The sequence below is a fragment of the Leopardus geoffroyi genome, chromosome D3, assembly GCF_018350155.1.
Source record: "Leopardus geoffroyi isolate Oge1 chromosome D3, O.geoffroyi_Oge1_pat1.0, whole genome shotgun sequence".
Lineage (NCBI taxonomy): Eukaryota > Metazoa > Chordata > Mammalia > Carnivora > Felidae > Leopardus > Leopardus geoffroyi.
Genome location: NC_059339.1, coordinates 29,123,356 through 29,147,193, shown reverse-complemented (window position 1 = coordinate 29,147,193; position 23,838 = coordinate 29,123,356). Strand labels below are relative to the sequence as shown.

General features: G+C 42.4%; 1 protein-coding gene across 4 annotated transcripts in view; it reads left to right on the top strand.

The window, feature by feature from the left end:
* The window catches only part of LOC123587969 (protein HIRA), a 94,605-nt gene that overhangs the window by 49,296 nt on the left and 21,471 nt on the right, over positions 1-23,838 (top strand). For all 4 annotated transcript variants that reach the window (XM_045458099.1, XM_045458097.1, XM_045458098.1 and 1 more), the window contains 7 exons: positions 569-766; positions 1,918-2,079; positions 19,587-19,791; positions 20,192-20,296; positions 21,552-21,700; positions 22,890-23,051; positions 23,644-23,702. In XM_045458099.1, the coding sequence (XP_045314055.1) occupies positions 569-766; positions 1,918-2,079; positions 19,587-19,791; positions 20,192-20,296; positions 21,552-21,700; positions 22,890-23,051; positions 23,644-23,702 (1,040 nt within the window). The remainder of the gene's footprint in view (positions 1-568; positions 767-1,917; positions 2,080-19,586; positions 19,792-20,191; positions 20,297-21,551; positions 21,701-22,889; positions 23,052-23,643; positions 23,703-23,838) is intronic.

The following is a 23,838-nucleotide window of genomic DNA, read 5'->3' as shown; positions in this document are numbered from 1 at the left end:
AGAAACCTGAAGCACAGAGTGGTTGAAGTGCCCAAGGTCCCAGAGCTTGTTCATGGCAAAGGAGTAAAACCTGGCCAGGTTGGCCCGGGGCCCTTAGCCTTAACACTGCAGTATCTTGCCACCTGTGACAGCAGTGTCTGTTACAGAAAAAGCTGGGAGACAGCGCTGGCATTCCGCAGTAGAGGCTGGTTAGGTAAATTATCGTATATCCACACAGCCCATAATGAAAGAGTCCTGCTCTGTGTGCTGCATTTCATGAGTTCTGAGACACACGCCTGCATATTTTAACATTTCTGAGATTAGGGTACATCTTATAATCAGGAGCTTCTGACAGTTACATTTGGTAATAACCTCTTCTTTCTTAGTGGCACATGAAGTATCAGTTCATCTTAGGTTCGATTACACATAATGTATGACATAATTTTAGTTTTCTTTTTACTTTTCTGTGACTTGGCACATTTTCTTCCATGAAAATACTTCACCTTTGGACCCAGAAAAAAATCACTTCAAACATAGAAAGTACTTGATGTGTCTGATTTCCCAGGCTGATTTTTGTTCTTGACAACAGGGACTTCTCCACGGCATTCTTTAACAGCATCCCACTCTCGGGCTCCCTGGCGGGCACCATGCTCTCCTCTCATAGCAATCCACAGCTACTGCCACTCGACTCCAGTACCCCCAACTCCTTTGGCGCCTCGAAGCCCTCCACAGAGCCTGTGGCGACAGCTGGTGCCAGGCCGGCTGGTGATACTGTCAGTAAGGACAGGTGAGTGGGCATGCCAAGGCTTGCTTCTGTCCCTAGGGAAAGTTCAAATTTGGACACAGTTCCGCTGACACTTCATGGCTCCTTCGATAAAAAAAAGAAAGGTGCTTGATTTTTGATGAGGTCCTGCTTGGGAGGGAGACCTTGTTCAGGTGAGTCTCTGATGCACAGGGCCATGAGGACTTCACCTCCTGGGGCAAGATGCAGTCCCAAGATGCACTCCTCTCTCCTAAGAGTGCGAACCACCCAGGGATGCATTGCCTGCCCCAGGGTCAGCCCCAGTTTCCAGCAGTTCTACATTTGAAGTGGCTTAGGCCCCCACTGCACGGTGGAGATCATTGCCACACCAGTCATCTCAGGAAGGGTGTCTGGGGAAGGATAGACAGCTCCAGATCTGTGAGACATTTTAACAGTTGGCCTTGCAGGTCCTGGGAGAGGAGGAAGGAACTCCAGGATGCCTGCCAGGTGTCTGTTGTGGGGTCCAGGTGGGTGGATGTGGTCAGTAGGAGGCCCAGTGGCTTTGGGACTCAGCGTGTGTGATGTGCTTGGGCATGGGGGAAACTTACAGGCTCATGCCTAGGCCTATTCTCTGTGGAGAAGACAAGGGCTATGAGATGAGCACTTGGAGGAGAGTATGAAGATCGCATATTGCCAAGGCGGGATGAGAGAGGGGCTACCCAGGCCACAGTGTGTTTGGCTGAGCATGAAGGCTGGGAATAGACAGTGGCTTCAGGACCCTGGGTGGGGACTTTTCTTGTTAGACCATTAGTCAAAGTAGGAAAAGCTGCTTTGGTTTGGAGTAGTTTGGGATGGAAATGCTGTATTCAAGTTGTGGAGGTAGGGCTGTATAGTGAGAAAGGTTGTAAGAGCCACTTTCTAGGCCTCATGCTACCTCTAGAATCTCTCACAACAATACAGTGGGGCAAATGTGAGTGCATTTGCTCATGACCTTCTCACTAGCCAAACTTCCTGATTTTTACAGATGAAAATATTGAAGAAATAAGAATAGTAGATTACATCTTGAAATTGTATTTATAGAAGTTTGATATCTGTGGCCCTTTTATTTGGCTCCCGATAACACAAATGTAGGACTCCCAAATGCTTGATGGATTGCGCTTAACGTACTCTCCCATCTTCTTACTCCCCACCCCCAGTGTGAATGCTACCTCTACTCCTGCTGCATCATCACCCTCCGTGTTAACAACCCCGTCCAAGATCGAACCCATGAAAGCATTTGACTCCCGATTCACGGAGCGGTCTAAAGCCACGCCAGGTGCTCCTGCCTTGACCAGTGTGACTCCAACAACTGTGGAAAGGTAGGTGGTGGCTGTGTGGGCCCCCGAGAGACCAAGTAGGACACAATCTCAGCTAGCAGTGCAGCAGCCACTTTCCCACCAAGCAGCCTGCTTTCCCATGCAGGAGTACACTCTGGTCCCTGTGGACTCAGGAGCCCCTGAGTCCAAGGAGAAAGGAGCAGGTTTTCCAAGTGGGAAAATGATTGGAAGAAGCCATGGCGGGTACAGAACAGACACAAAGAACATCGAGGGCAACAACACCACAAGGGCTGGTCAGTGCAGAGGCTCTGTGGAGTTCAAGGTCATTGTTAGAATGGAGCCGAGTTTGCCTAGAAGAGGAATGGGAGATTGGGTGGGGAAATAGAAGGCTGTGATACTGCCGCATCATGGAAGTAATGGCCTGCTCAGACACTGACCAGGTGTTTGGGAGCAGAGATAAAAATGATAGAGAAGAGGTCTTCATGCAAGTATATAAGCTTCTGAGCTCTTACAAGCTCTATGCTACTCGCCCCATTCTCTGCATCTCCCTTAGCACACGGCAGCCAAGCCACATGGGATATAGCCTATTTCTTGGAATTACAGTCCTCCTGAGGTGGCTAGAGCAAGTGGGTTTGTTGGCACAGAGCTTTAGTGTGTCCCCAGCTCCATGACCACAAGTCCACCACGACACAGAGTTCACTGCATAGCCCAGTGAGGTAGAGGTTTGGGGGAGTTAGAGGTGGGCTGGGCCAGCTTCCTATAGAGGTGCCAAGGCCTTAAGTGATGTCCTCTTGAGGTTGCACCCCAGCTTGACACGACAGGCTCAGCAGCACCCTACCTAGCCTTTGCCACTATCAGCTAAATGCAGGACATTTGTCACAGACTCTTGCAGTTACCACACAACCAACAGGCACTCAACAAAGGGAGCATTTGTGATGAGACCTGACCTTGCAGTAGACTATGTCTTGGAGCTAAAGCTGTAATATGCTGTCCCCAGGACTTGACTCATGATCTCAAAACTGCTTGTCTAATCAGAATTTGTTCTCCTTGGAGAACGGCCTCTGGAGACCAGCATGGGAGGACTCTCAGGTCAGGTACTGCATCTTTGACCTTGGTGCAGGACCTTGTATTCTACTCTATAGTGTGATCATGCCTGTTTTAGTATACAGGTATTCCACACGATCTCTTTATCTAGCAGTTTCTCTGTCTAGTAGTATGGAGGATCTGAAAACCTTCCTGCTGCTCAGTACTTTGAAATGGTGGATGAACTGCAATACATATCCTTAAAACATGTAACCAGTTGATGATAAAGTAAGGGAAATCCCCTGGAGCCAAAATCTAAGAGTAAACAAAATGACCAGGGTGTTGGGCTGGGAGGGGTTACCTACATGGTAACCTTGAGTTTTAATGGCCACAAAGATTCAAGACAGGGCCTTGGGCCTGAGCCATGTAGTGGGTTGGAACTAAGACACTAACATTAAGTCAAACTTCTTGACAAAGTATACCTCTAGTGAGAGAGAGGACAGAAAAAGCCTGAAGGGCAGCATGAGAACATGGCCAAGAAGTTGAAATATCTCAGCCAGTCCTCAGGGTTAGGAAAACAGACTGTATAGCCACAGGCCTGCCCTCCTGTGGATTGGGGATGTTTAACACTAACCACGTCATCTCGAAACCATCAAGCAAAGAAATGAACACAAAAGGAGATTTTTGACTAATTAACACCCAGAGGCCCTTGGCAAAACCAGTGCAAATCCCCACTGCCATTTCCCTCACCCCAGCAAGTACAGCATTCCCACTGACAAAGCACTGCCAAAGAGGGACTCAAAATCCAAAGTAACAAAACACATGAAGAAACAGTGTATTACATACAAATGTCAGGAGACATAATGAACAGGTTTAGACTTTTTTATAAATTTGATCATAGAAGAGAGAATTGCCAGGTAAAGACTGTAAAGTAAGTATACTTAAAGACATGAAAGATAAAACAAAATGTGAGGAAAGGTTAGTAAACATCCCACATACAAAAATTAACTTAAAATGGGTCAAAGAGCTAAACGTAAGAGCTAAAACTTTAAAACTCTTAGAATACAGATGTAAATCTATATGACACTAGATTAGGCAACTGTTTCTTAGATATAACACTTAAAGCACAAGCAACTAAAGAAAAAATAGGTTGGATTTCATCAAAATTTAAAACTTTTGTGATTCAAAGATCATAATCAGCGTAGTGAAAAGACAGTCTACAGAATGGGAGGAAATATTTGTAAGTCACATCTGATAAAGATCTAGGACCAAAATGCATGAAGAACTTATAACTCAACAATAAAAAGACTAATAACCCAATTTAAAAATAAAGGATTTGAATAGAAATTTCTCCAAAGATACGTAAATGACCCATAAACACATAAAAAGACTCTCAACATCATTAGTCATCAGGGAAATGCAAATCAAAACCACAATGAGATACCACTTCATAACCACCAGGATGACAATAATCAAAAAGTCACATAGTGAAAAGTGTTGGTGAGGATGGGAAGAAATCAGAACTCTCATGAATTGCTGGTGGGATTATAAAATGCTGCTGGGTGGGATTATAAAAGCTGCTTTGGAACACAATCTGATGGTTTCTGAAATGGTTAAACATAGAGTCCGCATGTAACCCAGCAATTCCACACCTACATATATACCTAAAGAACTGAAAACCTATATTTATTTTAAATCTTGTACACAAATGTTCATATCAGTGCTACTCATAATAGCCACAAAGTGGAAACAACTCAAATGTCTATAAACTGATGAATAAACAAAATGTGGTATATCTGTACAATAATATAAATAGCTATTTGCATAGTAATACAAATAATAATTTGGCAGTAAAAATGAATAGAGTACTTAAATGTTATGCCACACAGACAGACCTTGAAAACATGCTAAATAAAAGGAGTCAGTCACAAAGGACCACATATTGTCCAATTCCATTGCTATGAAATGTCCAGAATAGGCAAATCTACAGAGACAGAAAGTATCAGTAGTTGCCAGGGGCTGAGGAGAGAGGAGGTTAGGATGTCACTGGTGGGTACAGAGTTTCTGTATTATGAAATTACTCTGGTGTTAGGGGAAAAAAAAAAAAAGAAACAACTACTGAATCTATATCTTAAAATGATGAATTTTGTGGTATGTGAATTATGGCTCAAAAGAAATAATGTACCGTAAAAAAGACCAGATAGACTTGGAAATAAGGCAGAAATTACTTTTAGCAAAGAAAAATAAAAATCATTGCAATTGAAAAGCCACGGTAAGCATGTCCAACAGCAGATGAAACGCAGCTGAACAGAGCATTACATCTTAGGAACTGACTGGTGTGGAGGTGAGAAAGTGGAATGTAAGAAGGAGAGGCTAGAGATAGGAGGGCAGACAGAAGGAACAGTATGCCCTAGCAAGAGTTCCCCCAAAGAGGGCATGCTGTGGGGCAGTTTTGTCAAGAGGGAATATCTGGTATTTCACAGGCTTAACTCAAATGTTGAAACCTCAGTTTGGAAACAGAGTGAGTTCTGAACAGAATTAAGTAAAACTAAATCCCTGCCTTAGAGAAACTAAGAGCACCATAGACAGGAATTTCTTCTTTTCATTGAGGAAGGCACCCCACATTTGTCTTGCAGGTTTCCATGATCTTTGTCATACTCTTTTCCATCTCTTAGAGAGTACAAACCCTGATTGGGGAAGCATATAGAATACCCCTTGAAACAGGCTACTAGAAAGCAAAGTCTTGACTGCATGATCTGGGCCCTGATGCCACCACGATTGGTCCCTCAGCAGCTGTGTACCTGAGGTTTCACAAGACCTTTCAGCCATACCTCCAGCTCCAGGAAAAACTATAGAATAGAGTAAGGGAGCATCAAGTTTGTCATTCCCAGCTTCTCACTTGAAAATGGCAGCGAGTGAGCATTTACTCAGGGCTGAGTTTCCTGCCTCCAAGGCAACGGGAATGTCTGGTGAGACTCCAAGAGCTCAGTGCTAAATCCTAAGGAGTTATGGTTGGATACTTATATAAGGAAAACAGAATAAAATACACTATCTTTAATAAAGGCTTTACAGAAAATGTAGCTTTCTTGATACGGCTGTTTCTTGTATTGATTCTCAGTAAAAGCCAAGGGGAACCCTTTCAATTACCCATCAGCATAGGTCTTCCTTGGGGGCACAGTGTCATGCATGGTAAGGAGCAGCACTCAGAGCTATATACCGTGAGGTTAAGTCCCAACTCTCTACCTTGTGGTGGGGTGATCTTAAGCAAGACACACAAGCTTTCTCAGCCTATCTCCTCCTAAGCAGAGTGGCTCTCCGAGGAGCACTACCTATAGGAAATATAACTTGAAAATTGAAGAGGGATGGAGTGCCTGTAAAACCATGCCTTGATCTTGGTCTCATAGTGAGCAGCACATATCAGCTCCTGCTGTTACTCCTTCATTATACTTCATGGTGGCTTGGCAGTTGGTCACTGCAACCTGCCTGGCACTTCTTTGCCAAAAGTGTTAGGTGAGTCTTGGGGCCTAATGCTATCCTCCCAGGTTCAGGGTGGCAGTCCTAGTTGAACCTGTGGGCCCTCTACTTCACCCTGCCTTAAGTCTGTTCATCAGTCAAAGGTACAGAGAGGGGTACAAGTTGGCCTGTGTGCAGGTAGAACCTATGATGGAGCCCATGTGTAAGTGGGGCAACTCTGGCCAACTGTGCTCTTCAGCTCTTCTTCAGCAAGTATCTTAATCTAGGGGACAGCTGCTGTAGATCTATATAACCTGGTATCCCTAGGGGTACTGGGTGACCAGTGGTAGTGGCCCATACAGGCTGGGAGGCCCCTGAGGTCAGGGGCCCTGAATGGGGTGTCAGAGGCAGGAGGTGGGGAGACTACCGAGGACTCTCATAGAAGTTTCAGCCATAGAGAGTGGGACCACCTGAGCTAGTATAAGGCTAAGCAAAGTGAGGTTCATGCACTGGTACTGAGCTCAGAAAGTGATCAATTTAGAAACTTGTGTGGCAGTTTGACATTGCTGTGACATTCTTATTGTATTTTATAAAGCTATAATTACACAAAGTCTAAAAAATTTTGAAAGGATTTTGGGAAACACTGATTTAAGGTTTCTAGAACATCAAGCTACACCCAGAAGTGGATGTTTTGTCCTGCTGTAGAGCATTAGAATGGGGAGCAGGAAAGCAAAGGCTTTCATGGAGCAGAGTTAGGAGGTTCTGGGTTTTCCTAGTTTGATACATGGGTACAGATGGAAAAAGTTTAGGATTTGTACACACTGGTGTGCCTGTCTGCCTTTCTATGACCTGGGGTTACCAGGAGGAAGAACAGCAGAAGGTAGTGCCCAAAGGAAGTGCTAACAGTCCTAGGGCCTATGGTCACACTTTCTGGTTAGCAGAATGAATGCAAGCAGGTATGAGGGCTCTCAGACTAGGTTGGAATATAATTCACCATGAACCCCTTGAGGAAAGGTGTTCAGTGATGGTGTCTGACCCAGGTATTCTGTCATGTCCAAAGATATCTATTGCAACATTATAATAGAGCACATTTACCCAACTGCCTCAAAAAAGAAGTATTGAGGAAATAAGCTATTGATTTTGTAGCCCCTAATTAATATCTATGAAGACTGAAGTACTATAGAAAAATAGTTCACATGGAGTGTTATTTGGAAAAAGCAGGATATGAAGTTGTATTAAAGTATAAAGACAATTAGAAGGCTGTTGGAACACCTGGGTGGCTCAGTCATTAAGCATCTGACTTCACTCAGATCATGATCTCACATTTCATGGGTTTGGGCCCTGCATCAGGCTCCCTGCTGATAGTGTGGATCCTGCTTGGGATAGTCTGTCTGTCTCTCTCTCTCAAAATAGGTAAACTTAAAGAAATGAAGGCTGTTGCAAAAAATAAATAAATAAATAAATAAATAAATAAATAAATAAATAAATAAATAAAAAGGTATTATATTTAATTGTATACCAATAAATTAGATACCTTAAATGAAATGGAAAAATTTCTAGAAAGACATGAACTACCAAAGCTGACACAAGAAGAAATAGACAATTTGAATAGACCTATAACAAGAGTTTGAATTAGTAAACAACAACCCACAAAGAAAAGCCTAGACCCCAATGGCTTTACTTCTTTATTCTACCAATCAATTAAAGAATTAATACCAATTCTTCATAAACTCTCTCAAAAAATAGGAGAGGGGTACCTGGCTGGCTCAGTCAATGGAGCATTTGACTTAGGATTGTAGGTTTGAGCCCAAACTGAGTATAGAGATTACTTAAAAATAAAATCTTTTTTAAAAAAATAGGAGAGAACATTTCCCAACTTATGCTAGGAGGCCAATCATCAGGATACCAAAAGCAGACAAAGATATCACAGAAAAGAAAAATACAAACCAATATTTCTTACGACTGTGGACACAAATCCTCAAAAATACAGCCATATGTATATACATGCATATATACATATATATATGCATATATATGCATGTATGTATATATATATTTGGCTCAACATATAAAAATCAATTGATACAGTGTACTATATCAATAGAATAAAAACAGACACCACATGATTAAATCTAGCACCCATTCATGACCTAAACAAATAACAGCAAGCTAGGAATAGACTAACTCCATCAACATAATAAAAGGACATCTTTGAAAACCCCATACAACTAACATCATACTTAATGGAAAAGACTGGAGGCTTTCTTCCTAAGGAAAATGAACAGGAACAAGACATGGTACTAGAGTTTCTAGGCTAAATGACTTCAAGATTGGAAGGTACAGGATCAATCTATAAAAATCAGTTGTATTTCTCTACACTTGTAAAGAACAATCAAAAAATGAAGTTAAGGGGCGCCTGGGTGGCGCAGTCGGTTGGGCGTCCGACTTCAGCCAGGTCACGATCTCGCGGTCCGGGAGTTCGAGCCCCGCGTCAGGCTCTGGGCTGATGGCTCAGAGCCTGGAGCCTCTTTCCGATTCTGTGTCTCCCTCTCTCTCTGACCCTCCCCCGTTCATGCTCTGTCTCTCTCTGTCCCAAAAATAAATAAACGTTGGAAAAAAAAAAATAAATAAAAAATAAAAAAAAAAAAAAAATGAAGTTAAGACAATAATTACAATAGCACAGAAAAGAATTAAATGTTTATGAGTAAATTTAACAAAAATACAGTATAAAGCTTATATTTTGGATGCTACAACTCATTGTTGTACCAAAGACCTAAACAAATGGAAAGACATTCCATTGGATGTCTTAATATTGTTAACATGGTAGTAGTACCGAAATTGATCTACAGATTCAATGCAATCCCTTTCAGAATTCTAGCTGGCTTAGAAATTAACACTCTGATCCCAAAGTTCATGTGGAAACTCGCCCCAGAATAGCCCAAACAGTCCTGAGGGGAAAAAAGCAAAATTGGAGGACTCACACTTCCTGAGTTCAAACCTTAATGCAGAGCAATAGTAATCATGATAGTGTGGTACTAGCACAAGGACAAACCTATAGGTCAAAAGAATAGAACTGATACCCTGGAAATAACTCACATTTCTGTGATCAGTTGATTTTTAACAAGGGCACCAAGACCATTCAATGGATGGAGAAAGAGGAGTCTTTTTTTTTTTTAAGTTTGTTTATTTTGAGAAAAAGTGGGGGAGAGAAGGAGAGAGAGAGAATCCCAAGCAGGCTCTGCACTGTTAGTGCAGAGCCTGATGTGGGGCTCAAATTCACAAATTGTGAGATTAGGACCCGAACCCAATTTAAGAGTCAGATGCGTAACCAACTGAGGCACGCAGATGCTCCTGAAAGAACAGTCTTATCAACAAATGTTACTGGGACAGCAGGATATCCACATGCAAAAAAGTAAAGTCGGGTCCTTACTTCACACTGCATACAAAAATTAACTCAAAATAGATGAAAGAAATAAATGTAATAGCCAAACTACAGAACTCTTGTGACTTTGGATTTGCTAATGGACTTTTGGAGATGAAAGCAAAATCACAAGCAAAGAAGAAATAGGTAAATTGTATTTCATTAAAATTTACTACTTGTGCTTCAAAGGACACTATCAAGATGGTGGGGGAAAAAACTAGAACTGGGAAAAATATTTGCTAATCATATTTCTAATGAAGGACTTATTTCTAGAATACAAGTATTCTTACAACTCATGCAACTCAGTAATAGATTAATGACACAATTTTTAAATGGGCCAAGGATTTAAATAGCTGTTTTTAAATATGATATACAAATACCCATTAAGCAAGTGAAAAAATACTCAACATTATTAGCCATTGGGGAAATACAAGTAGAACCACAAGATTCCACTCCACACTACTAGGAAATCAAAAGATAGATAATAAGTATTGGCATCAATGTGAAGAAATTGGGACTTTCGTACACTGCCATCGGGTATATAGAATGGTAGACACTTTGGAAAACAGTGTGGCAGTTCCTTAAAAAATTAAACATAGGCATAACTCTTGACAGTCCTCAGTAAATACCCAAGAAAAATGAAAACCTGCCTACGCAAATAACATTTATTTGAACGTTAATATGAATGTTCAAATAGCCATTTGACAAAGGAACTTTTTTTAAATGTTTTGAGAGAGAGAGCATGAGTGGAAGAGGGACAGAGAGAGCAGGAGACAGAATCTGAAGCAAGCTCCAGGCTCCTAGCTGTCATCACAGAGCCTGATGCTGGACTCGTACTCATGAACCATGAGATCATGAGCTGAGCTGAAGTCGGATGTTTAACCAACCAAGCCACCCAGGGGCCCCGACACAAGAATTTCAGTCTTCAGTAAATATCCAAGAAAAATGAAAACATGCCTATGCAAATAACGTTTATTGAATGTCTTTGTGAATGTTCCTATCAGCATTATACACAGTAGCCAAAAACTTTAAACCAACCAAATGTTCATTAACGGAAGCAAGGTGTGGTTATCCATATAATGAAGTACTATTCAGTCATAAAAAAGGAGTCAAGTACCAATACATTCTACAGCATGGATGAACCTTGAAAACATGTGAAGTGAAAGAAACCAATGCTGGATGTCACATATTCTGGGATTCCATTTATAGGAAATGTCCAGAATGGGGACATCTCTGGAAATGGAAATAGATTAGATCATCCCATCAGGGGAGATCTATGAAAACAGAAAATGGACTAGAATGGGAGAATTGGGGGGTGGTAACAGATACAGAGTTTATTTTTGAGATGATGAAAATACTCTGAAATTCCTATTGCGACTGTTGCACAACTTTGTGAAGACACCAAGAACTGTTGAATGGTATATTTTAAGTTCATCAATTGTGTGGTATGTGGGTTACATCTCAGTAAAGCTATTCACCAAAAATAAACACATTACACACATACATATACACAGATTAAAATGGATAAGTGCGGGGCGCCTGGGTGGTGCAGTCGGTTAAGCGTCCGACTTCAGCCGGGTCATGATCTCACGGTCCGTGGGTTCGGGCCCCGCGTTGGGCTCTGGGCTGATGGCTCAGAGCCTGGAGCCTGTTTCCGATTCTGTGTCTCCCTCTCTCTCTGCCCCTCCCCTGTTCATGCTCTGTCTCTCTCTGTCCCAAAAATAAATAAGCGTTGAAAAAAAAAATTTATAAAATGGAGAAGTGCAAGAAAATGCATGAGACACTTTCTATGTCAGCAGCACCTAGGACTTGGAAGTGGCTTTTTTTTCATAGGCTTTTGTTTTGAAACTTTAAAACCTTGAGCAACATGGAAAAATAGTCCAATGAACATCTTCGTACCCTTCACCTAGATTCACCAGGTTTTGTCATGTTTGTCAGTTTTGATTTTACTTTTACTCTACAACACATATGATAAACACATGACACTTCTTCCTATGAGAGGCACTTCCTAAACAAGGATGCTGTCCTACATAATCACATTCCATTATCACACTCCACTGGGTATTTAGTCCTATACTTTAAAGCTTTTTAACAATTTTTTGTGAAGTACTGTCCATTGTTTAGAGTTCACTCTTTGTGTTGTATAGTTGTATGTGTTTTGACAAATGCATAATGTCATGTATCCAGCATTATAATCATGCACACTAATTTCCTCTCCCTAAATATCCCTTGTACTGTAGCTATTCATTGATCCCTTCCTCCTCCCTGAACACCTGACAATCACTGGCCTTTTTACTGTCTCCATAGTTTTGCCTTTTCTAGAACGTCATATAATTGGAATCATACCGTATGTAGCCTTTTCTAATGGGCATCTTTCACGTAGCAATATCTGTTTAATGTTCTTACATGCATTTTCATGGTTTGATAGCTCATTTCTTTTTTTTACCAAATAATATTCCATTGTATGGATGTACCACAGTTTGTATATATCACAGTTTATCCATTCCCCCATTGAAGGACATGTTGGTAGTTTCCATTTTGGGGAGTTATGTATAAACAATATATAAGGCTGCTATGAACATTCATGTAGAGGTTTTTGTGTGAATAAGTGTTTTCAACTCAGGCAAATACCTAGGAGTGCCATTGCTGGGCCATGCCATAAGACTAACTAGGTTTAGCTTTAAAGAAACTCCCAGGCTATATTTCACAATGACTGCATTTCCACCAACAGTGATTGAGTTCTTTTGATCACATCTTGCTCAGCATTTGTTGTTAGTTTTTTAGGTTTTAACCATTTTAATAATCATTGAGTGATCTCTTATTTTTTTAATTTTCAATTCCCTGATTTTCACTTCTAATGTTGACCATCTTTTCATATGCTTATTAGCCATCTGGATCTTCTTTGGTGAGGTGCCCCTTTAGATCTTTTGTTTATTTTTTAAATTGGGTTGCTTGTTTTCTTACTGTTCTACAAATTCTTTGTATATTTTGGATACAAGTCCTTACTCAGATAATGAGATTTGTAAATATTTTTTCCCAGTCTGTGGCTTATCCTTTCATTCTTTTAACAATGTCTTTCTCAGAGCATAATTTTCTAATGTTAAAGAAGTCCATCCTAACCAAATTTTTTCTGTCGTGGATCATGCTTTCAGTATCATATCAAAAACTCATTGCTGGGGCGCCTGGGTGGCGCAGTTGGCTAAGCGTCCGACTTCAGCCGGGTCACGATCTCGCGGTCCGTGAGTTCGAGCCCCGCGTCGGGCTCTGGGCTGGTGGCTCAGAGCCTGGAGTCTGTTTCCGATTCTGTGTCTCCCTCTCTCTCTCTGCCCCTCCCCCGTTCATGCTCTGTCTCTCTCTGTCCCAAAAATAAATAAACGTTGAAAAAAAAATTAAAAAAAAAAACAAAACTCATTGCCACTGTAGTCAATAGTATTGTAGTAATTTGTGTGGTGACAGATGGTAACTACACTTACCCTGGTGAGCTCTTTGTAATGTAAAACCAAGCTCATCTAGACTTCCTACTGTGTTTTTTTCTAAGTTCTCATTTTATAGTTTTGCATTTTCCACATAGATCTATGATCCATTTTGAATTAATGTTTGTGGAAGATGTAAGGTATGTGTCTAGATTCAGTTTTTGCATGTGATTGTCCAGTTGTTCCAGCATTATTTGTTGAAAAGACTGTCTTTTCTATGCCTTTGCCTTAATCAAAGATGAGTTGACTATATTTATGGATCTATTTCTAGGTCTTTTGCCTTTCCATATAAACTTTAGAACCAGTTTGTCAATACATACAAAATAATTTCCTGGGATTTTTATTAGGATTCCATTTAATCTCTAGATCAAGTTATGAACAATTGACATCTTAACAATATTGAGTCCTTTATCCATGAACATAGAATATCTCCATTTTTTAGTTCTTTGATTTCTTTCATCAGTTTTATAGTTTTCCTTATTTAGAATTTAAATATATTTTGTTAGATTTATATCTAATTACTTCATTTTTGATGCTAATGTAAATAGTATTGTAATTACAATTTCAAATACCAGTTGTTCATTACTGCCATGGACTTTTGTATGTTAACTTTGTATCCTGAAGCCTTGCTATAATTGCTTATTCTGTTTTTGTTGTTTTTGATTCTTGGAGATTTTCTACAAAGACAATTATGTCATCTGCAAATAAAGACAACTTTATTTCTCCTTCCCAATCTGTATGCCTTTTATTTCTCTGTCTTACCTTACTGCATTAGCTAGGACTTTTACTACAACATTAGAACTAATGAGAGGGGACATCCTTACTGCCTTCTCAGTCTTATGAGAAAGCATCTAGTGTCTCACCATCAAGTATGATGTTAGCTGTAAGTTTTTTTGTGGATATTCTTTATCAGGTTGAGGAAGTTGTCTAATCCTGGTTTGCTAAGAATTTGGTTGGGTTTGTTTTTTTGTTGTTGTTGGGTTTTTTTTTTTTTTGTTTTTTTTAATGTTTATTTTTGAGAGAGAAAGAGAGAGCACGAGTTGGGGAGAGACAGAGAGAAACAGAGACACAGAATCCAAAGTAGGCTCCAGGCTCTTGAGCTGTCAGCACAGAGCCCAACATAGGGCTCAAACCCATGAACTGTAAGATCATGATCTAAGCCAAAGTCAACCAACTGAGCCACCCAGGCGCCCCTAAGAGTTTTTTTTTTTTTGTCATGACTGGATGTTAGGTTTTGTCAAATGCCTTTTCTGCATCTATTGATATGATCGTAAGATTTTTCTTCAGCTTTGTTGGGCATGATGGATTACATTAATCACTTTGGAAGGCAGCTATGCTCACCACTATACCACCAATGCTACATTAATCACTTTGAATGTTAAGCTAGTATGCATTTCTACAGTAAATTCCATTTGGTCATTGTATGTAATTCTTATACATTGTTGGATTCAATATGCCAATATTTTGTTGAAGATTTTTACATCTATGTTCATGAGCGATACTGGCCTATAGTGTTGTTTTTTTCTTGTAATATCAGTATCTGATTTTTTATTTGGGTACTATTTGCCTCATGAGTGTTAGGATCTACCTCCTCTTCTTCTCTTCTCTAGAATATATTGTAGAGAATTGGTATAATTTTTTCCTTAAATATTTGGTAGAATTCACCAATAAGACTGTGTGGACCTGGTACTTTTTTTTCTTGGAAAGTTACTAATTGTTGATTCAATTTCTTTAATAGGCCTATTCAGATGAGTTCTTTTTCCTTGTGTGAGTTTTAGTGGATTTTTTTTTTCAAGAAACTGGCCCATTTCATCCAAGTTATCCAATCTGTGGGTTTATTCATAATATTCCTTTATGTTCCTTTTATTGTCCAGGGGATCAGTAGTGAAGGCCCCTTTGCATTTCTGACATTAGTGATTTGTGTCTTTTCCCTTTTTTTCTTAGCCTAGCTACAAGTTTATTAATTTTATTGCTCTTTTCAAAGAATCAGTTATTTATTTCATTGATTTTCCTCTGTTGTTTTCCTGTCTTTAATTTCATGGGTTTCTCTTCTAGTTTTTATTATTTATTTTTTCTATTTGCTTTATATTATCTTGCTTATTATTGCCTTAATATATTATTATATTGCTACTTATTATTTGTTTGCTTCTGCTTGTTCGTCTTTTTCTAGTTCCTAAAGGTAAAGTTTAGATTTTTTATATCAGGTCTTTCTTCTTTTCTAAAATATGCATTCTCTGCTACAAATTTCCTTCTAAGCACTGCTTTGACTGTGTTCCACAAATTTTGATAAATTGCACTTTTTCATTTAATTAAATGTTTTTACATTTCTCTTGAGACTTTGACCCATATATTGTTTAGAAGTCTGTGGTTTAATCTCTGGGGATTTTCTGGTAGCTTTCTGTTATTATTGTCTAGGTTAATTCTGTTGTGGACTTGAAGCATACTTTGTATGATTTTTATTCTTTTAAATTTGTTGAGGCCCTTGGGTGGCTTAGTCAGTTGAGCAACTGACTTCGGCTCAGGTCATGATCTCACAGTTTGTGAGTTCAAGCCCCCCATCAGGCTGTGTGCTGGCAGCTCAGAGCCTGGAGCCTGCTTCAGATTCTGTGTCTCCCTCTCTCTCTGCCCCCACTCTGCTCACGCTCTCTCTCTGTCTCTCAAAAATAAATAACATGTTAAAAAAAAATTATTTTCTAAGTATGTTTTATGAACCAGAATGTGGTCTACCTTACTGAATATTCTTTGTGATCTGGAGAAGAATGTGTATATTATTGTTGAATGAAGTATTTTATAAATATCAGCTAAATTCAAATGATAGTACTTTTCATTTAATTATTTCCTTATTGATTTTCTGTCTCCTGGACCTTTGAATTACTAATAGAGGTAGAGTGAAATCTCCACTTGTAATTGTGGATTTGTCTACTTCTTGCAGTTCTATCAGTTTTTGCCACATGTATTTTGACACTCTCTTGTTAGGCATGTATACATTTAGGTCCCTTTTATCATTATGTAATGCTCCTCTTTATCCTTAATAATTTTCCTTAGTCTGGTGTCTACTTTGTCTGAAATTAATATAGCTACTCCAGTTTTATTTTAAGTAGAGTTAGAATGGCATACGGGTATATGTTGGAGATGTTGCAGGTTCCAGACCACCACAATAAAGCAAGTATTGTAGTGAAGCAAGCTAAATGAATATTTTGGTTTCCTAGTACATGTAAAAGTTGCTTATACTCTATGGTAGTCTAGTAAGTGTTCAATAGTAGCATTATATCTAAGAAAGCAATGTACATACCTTAAGGGAAAAAATACTTCATTGCTAAAAAATGCTAACCATCATCTCTGCTTTCAGCAAGTCATAATCTTTTTGCTGGGGGAGGGTCTGCCTCAGTGTTAATGGCTACTGACTGATCAAGGTGGTGATTGCTGAAGGCTGAGGTGGCTGTGGAAATTTCTTTAAATAAGACAATGAAATTTGCTACATCGATTGACTCTTCCTCTTATGAACAATCTCTCTAGCATATGATGCTATTTGATAGCATTTTACATGCAGCAGAACTTCTTTCAAAATTGGAGTCCATCTTCTCAAAGCCTGCTACTGTTTGATCAACCGAGTTTATGTCATATTCTGAATCCTTTGTTGTCATTTCAACAGTCTTCACAGCATCTTCAGTTCTAGATTCCATCTCAAGAAACCACTTTCTCAGGGCGCCTGGGTGGCTCAGTCAGTTGAGCATCTGACATCAGCCCAGGTCATGATCTTGTGCCTCATGAGTTTGAGCCCCACATCAGGCTTGCTGCTGTCAGCACAGAACTCGCTTCAGATCCTCTCTCCCCTTCTATCTGTCCTTCCCCCACTTGGGCTCTCTTTGTCTCTCTCAAAAATAAACAAACATAAAAAAAAATCACTTTCTCTGCTAAACCATGAGAAGTAACTGCTCATCCATTCAGGCTTGATCCTGAGATAGTAGCAACTCAGTCATATCTTCAGGCTCCACTTATCATTCTAGATCTCTTGCCATTTCAACCACATCTGCAGTTACTTCTTCCAATAAAGTCTTGTTATCCGTGAGAGTTGAAATTTACTTATTCCAAACTCCTGTTTATGTTGCTATTTTGACCTCTTCCCATGAATCTTGAATGTTCTTAATGGCATCTAGATGATGAAGGTTTTCCATTTACCTTGTCCATATCCATCACAGGAATCACTGTCTATGGCAGTTATAGCCTTAGAAAATGTATTTCCTTAATAATTAAGACTTGAAAGTCAAAACTACCTTTTGATCTATGGCCTGCAGAACAGATGTGCTAGCAAGCATGAAAACAACATTAATTTCATATATCTCTATCAGAGTTCCTGGGTGACTAGGTGTATTGTCAGTGAACCAGTAATATTTTTAAAGGAATCTTTCTATCTGAGCAGTAGGTCACAACAGTAAGCTTAAAATATGTAGTAAGCCATGTTGTAAACAGATATGCTCTCTCTAGACTTTGTTCTGTTTATAGGATATAGGCAGAGTAGATGTAGCATAATTCTTAAGGCCCTAGGATTTTTTGAATGGTAAGTGAAGATTGACTTCTACTTAAAGTCACCAGCTGCATTGGCCCCTAACAATAGAGTCAGCCTGTCCTTTGAAGCCAGGCATTGGCTTCTCCTGTCTAGCTATGGAAGTCCTAGATAGGGATGCCTGAGTGGCTCAGTGGGTTGGATGTCTGGCTCTTGATTTTGGCTCAGGTCATGATCTCATGGTTTGTGGGAGGATTGAGCCCTGCATCAGGCTGAAAGCACAGAGCCAGCTTGGGAGTCTCTCTCTCTCTCTCTCTCTCTCTCTCTCTCTCTCTCTATCTATCTCTGTCTCACCCTCTCTCTCAAGATAAATAAAAAAAAATTTTTTTTTAAGTCCTCGAGGTGGTTGGGTGGCTCAGTTAAGCATCCGACTCTTGATTTCAGCTCAGATTGTTATCTCACAGTTTGTGAGTTCAAGTCCCATGTCCAGCTGTGTGCTGATAGTGTGGAGCCTTCTTGGGGTTCTCTCTCTCTCCCTCTCTCTCTGCCCCTCCCCTGCTCGTGCTCTCTCTCTCCCTCTCTCAAAATAAATAAGCTTTAAAAAAGTGTAAAAGTCCTAGATAGCATCTACTTTCAATACAAGGCTGTTTCATGTATATTGAAAATCTGTTGTTTGATGCAGCCACCTTTGCTAATTATCTTAGCTAGATCTTCTGGATAACTATCTGCAGATTCTACATTAGCACTTGAAGCTTTGCCTTGCCTTTTTAGTTATGGAACTAGCTCCTTTCCTTAAATTCATGAACTAACCTCTGCTAGCTTCAAACTAGTTATTCTACCCTTATTATACCTGAGCCCTGTCTAATTGGTGGTGAGATTTGGGGGAGGAGACACATTCTCTTATCTTGTGATTAAATCTTTTGTTTTTTGGACCAGAGACCCTGGGCTATGACCTTCAGATGAGTTCCTTAGCCTGTGTGTGTGTGTGTGTGTGTGTGTGTGTGTGTGTGTGTGTGTGTGTAAGGCTACTCTCTAGTTGGTTAATTGCCCTGCCCACAAGTTATATAGGACTCTAGTAAAGTAGTTCCTCTTAAAGGTAGGCTTTTGTTAAGGAGAAGGGAACTCTGGATGTGTTTCAACTGGTTTTCTTCCCCCTCTGCCAGCCCAAAGCACACAGGGGATTTTTCCATCGCTGATCTTCACCCATGAGAGCCTGTTGGAGCTCCTGGAAGTAAAGTTAACATAAGTGTGGGTACCCTTCTGCCACTGGACCCCCAAGAGTTTTAACTCACAAGCCAGCCCACACTCAACCTCTAGCAGTGTACCAGTTATTTTAAGTCTTCCTACCAGTTAGGGCTCCAGGGGCTTTGGCTGCGGGTGAGCTATAGCTTTATGTCTTCACCTGGTGTCTCCAGTTTTCAGGGTGGCAGTTTGCCTTGTGACCTTACTTCTCTGATGAATCTAAGAAGAGTTGTTGATTTTCAGTTTTTCAGCTTTCCTCTTACTTTGAAGATGAGAGAGACAACTTCCAACCCCTTTGCATGTTGGAGCAGAAACCAGAAGTCCTTTCTTACAATTTTTATTTATTAACTTTTGGCGATGAGTATGGATTTTATTCATCATTATAAATGTAATAGACACATGAAGAAAGCCATGGATGTCTATGTTTGCGCAGGTTGAAAGAGCAGAACCTTGTGAAAGACCTGAGGCCCCGGGACCTCCTGGAGAGCAGCAGTGACAGTGACGAAAAAGTCCCTGTGGCCAAGCCCTCCTCGCTGTCCAAGCGAAAACTGGAGCTTGAGGTGGAAACAGTGGAGAAGAAGAAGAAAGGGCGACCTCGGAAGGAGTCTCGGCTCATGCCTGTGTCTCTGTCTGTCCAGGTGAGGCCATCGGGCCCATGCTGCCTCCCCCAGCCTACCTCATAACCTCAGTGCTGGAGTCCCCATGTGCCCAAGTGGGATAAGAGAGGCTGTGCATGCCACAGTGTGCCTTATCAGTTAGGAATAGTTGGCGAGACATGCGTACCCCCAGAGGTAGTATGGAGGCCATGCTGCCCCACACCTGGCGCTCAACCCACTCAGAGTCCTTGAGCAGTGCCCTGAGGTCAGCTATTCATCTGGAAAGTGAGGGTCTTTAGAGCATTCATCTGCGCTTTCACCCTCACAGAGTGGGTGGAAATGCCTGGGGAACCAGCCTGGTGTCACCTGTGGGTGACTCACCTTTACCTGACATTGCCCTACAGTGCTGGGGTGGGGCTCAGGGACATTTCTGCTCTTGCAGTCCCCAGCTGCCCTGACCGCAGAGAAGGACACCGTGTGTTTGTCTGTACCAGCACCTGCACTGAAGCTGCCCATGCCAGGCCCCCAGAGAGCATTTACCCTCCAGGTGAGTAGGTTTCCTGTCTCCCCCAACAAGCGTGCACATTCTCTCCACTCTCCCCCTGTGTAAACCCTCAATTGTCACTGACTTAGGGCTGCGTTACAGGGGCTCTCCATCTCTTTCTGGGGGAAGTTGTAGCTGATCAGGGCCCATTACTAGCCTCTTCCCCAAGGGCCCCCTTGCTGCCTGCCCACGCACATGCACATTTCTCTTCTCTGTGCTTCGTTCTTCCAGTCCTGCTGCCATCTTCTGGATGGCCAGCTCCTTCAAGACTTGTCTCAGTTCCTTTTGGTAGCCTCCTTCAGCTCCACATTCAGCCTTTGGTAGCCTCAGACTTGATATAGTTGGACTGCATCATAATGGCCTGTCTCCCAACCAGCTCACTGGCCCTGTCCTCTTCCCAGGACCCAGCAGAGTCATCATCAGAGCTGTTTGAGCTCTTGGAGTAGAAGCTTATGACCATGTGCTTGTTCAAAGCACAGCTCTAGAGCAAAGAATCCTTTATACCCAGAGCTCTTCCATTCACTCAGTCTAGCACCTGACCTTGGACGTGCCATAGGTTTATGCCTCTTGTTCCTCAGCTCAGATGCACATCCTTGGGAAACCTTCTAGGGCCCCGCATACAGGTCATTTTCTACTGAGCATACACTGCCCCACCCAAGCTGGTCCTCATGGGATACCAGAGGTGTCAGCCCTTCCCACCACAAGGCTTTCTGGGCCTAAAGGTAGGGACCTACATGGTTTGTTCTTGTTGTTGATGTACTCGGAGACAGGGCACACAAACCCTTTTCCAAACTCTAGCTGCCCCACCCCGTAACCCAGGGGCTTTACCACTGAGTGCCGCTTAGGGCTGTTCTTGGTTTCTGGGGATCTATGAAGGGACCCGTCTCCCAGCAGCATCCAGCCCTCTGCCCCACCTCACCCACTTGTTTGGCCATATGAGTGCAGACTGTTCAGCTGTTCTCCCTTGGTTTTCCATATGGGCTATCCGTCCATCAGCTCCCTAGGCATGAGAGATGAGGCTGAGCCAGCTCCCAGCCCTCTCCCTTCTCTGGGGGCCACACATCTGGACCTCCGTCCTACTTGTCCCACCCCATTACTACATATGCCACCACCGTCCTGTTGGCTAGCCAGGTCTGTCTACTTCTCTGTGTCTTTTTCCTGCTGCGGGGTCTCTGAACATCTCATCTGTCACATGACCCAAGTCTCAGTGGGCCCACAATCACCTGAAAAGACATTTTGTTTGTTTTCTTCCATCCAGGTGAGCTCCGATCCCTCCATGTACATTGAAGTGGAGAATGAAGTGACTGCTGTGGGGGGCGTGAAGCTAAGTCGTTTGAAGTGTAACCGGGAAGGGAAGGAGTGGGAGACGGTGCTCACCAGCCGGATCCTCACTGCTGCTGGCAGTTGGTAAGGGTGAGGGTCTTCGCCCAGCCCAGCTTTTAATGTCAACCAGGCACCACGTGCTATGCTGTGTGGCACTGTTTCTGTCTGAGGCAAGGTGCATTGCCCTATGTGCTAGCTCTCACAGAGGCCTGTACCATGCCTTGCCCTGGGCTTAGGATGTGTATCTGTCATCTCAGTCCCCACAAGACCTAATAAAGCCGGCATCATTATCACCATGTTACAGGTGGGGAAACTGTCTTAGAGGGTCACCCAAGGCAGGATTTCAACCCAAATGTTATGATTCCCTTATCTGGTCAGGTTCCAGGCTGAGCTCTGCCTGGCTCTCTCTGACGTGGAATGGTTCCTTCTCTGGACCCCAGATTTTCATCCAGGGAGAACAGGATGGATTTCTGATTGTCCTGTGAGTCCCCAGCCCAGCCCTGTCCATATTCTATATGAGGGGAGACCTTAATTCAGTGGTTAGTCATCCAGTGTCTTCCCGTGGGCTTCCAGGACACAATCCCCTGGAGCTGTTTTTACATGTGCTTGATCTGAAAAGAGGACCAGTGTTTTCCTCAGGTGTCTGTTGAAGTATAGGATCTGCCATCAGGAGCATGTATTTGGTACTATTATAAGGATTTTACAAAGATAATTGGCTTAGATACAGTCATTTTAACTAGATCCTTAATTAGTTATCATGAGACTGCATGTAAAATGCTTTCATAGTGCCTACAAGTACTCGGCCTTCCATCTTAGGTCACGGTTCCCATGGGCTCTGAGCGGGTGCATAATGTTGCACCTAGAAGGAACCATCATTCTGTACCTTCTTTTCATTCTCTGCCAAGATGAGTAGACTGAGCTTCTCAATCCCAGGCACCCACGAATGACTAAGAGGCCTGTGTGGTAGATACTGCTGTGGGCTCCCCCTGGATCAACATTAGTCTGAGCTCAGAAAAGCTCAAGCAGCCGCTGAAGGGAAAGAGAACACATTCTCTTTAATCAGGTCTCATTTAGGCTAAGCTCCCATGAGCCCTGCTACCCTGATCCTTGTGGCAAGCCCTTGCTCCACCTCTCCCTCTGCTGCTTCTGCTCAAAGGAAGGTCACAGCAAGTATAGGTGGGCACAGAAAGAGGAAACGTTCTGCATTTCAAGGCTGCTGCCTCTGCCACAGCTCCCTGTCATCATGACACCTGTCCCTTCTCTACCTTTTCAGTGACGTGGTATGTGTCGCCTGTGAAAAGAGGATGCTGTCAGTGTTCTCCGCCTGTGGTCGCCGTCTCCTCCCTCCCATCCTCCTGCCGTCCCCAATCTCCACTTTGCACTGCACGGGTTCCTACGTCATGGCACTCACGGCTGCAGCCACATTATCTGTCTGGTGAGAGGCAGGCCCAGGGTGGGATGGGCTCCAAGCAGGATAGGGCTGTGCAGATCCCCTCTCACTGCAGGGACAAAGAAGGAAGCAAAGGAGGCCACTCAGCAGAACAGTCCTTGGACCCTGTAGGTCTGGGGGTCTTAATGCCTGAGGGGCCCTAAGCAGTCATACGCTGCTTGTGATAGCCATCCCGTGTTGGGGGAGGGAGGATGTGCAAGGAAGTGGGGCAGGCTGCCTACCCCTGCCACCATCCTTAAAGGAGCAAACCTCATGACAAATCATATGCCTGATTGCATGTGCCAGGGTCCAGAAATGGGATCTCAGCTGCCAGAGCCTGGCCACGCTTCTCCCAGAGTTGGCATGGTGTTGGTGGCAGACCCCACAGCTCTGTTGCCTAAGCCCTCATCTGTAGACTTGTACAGAGGTAGTGTAGTGACACATGGGGAGTGGAAGCCACTTGTGGCACAGAGCCCCTGTCTGGGGAAGCAAGGGCTGGCTCTATACCAGGAACTGTAGAGTGGGGTCTGACCACCAAGGCACACTCTGATGTCTTCACTCCAACTGGAGAGTAAGCTGTTCCCTGTCTCTCTCCTAGGGATGTTCATAGACAGGTAGTTGTGGTGAAAGAAGAATCGCTACACTCCATCTTGGCAGGTAACCTCAGCGGTGGACCACCCCTTGCTCCCAGGGGGTGGGGAGGGATGCCAGGGCTAGGCAGCTTCAGTTCCTGACATGAACCAGGCTCTGGGCCCAGCCTGAGGCATTCAGTGTTGGAGAAGATGCATTCTTT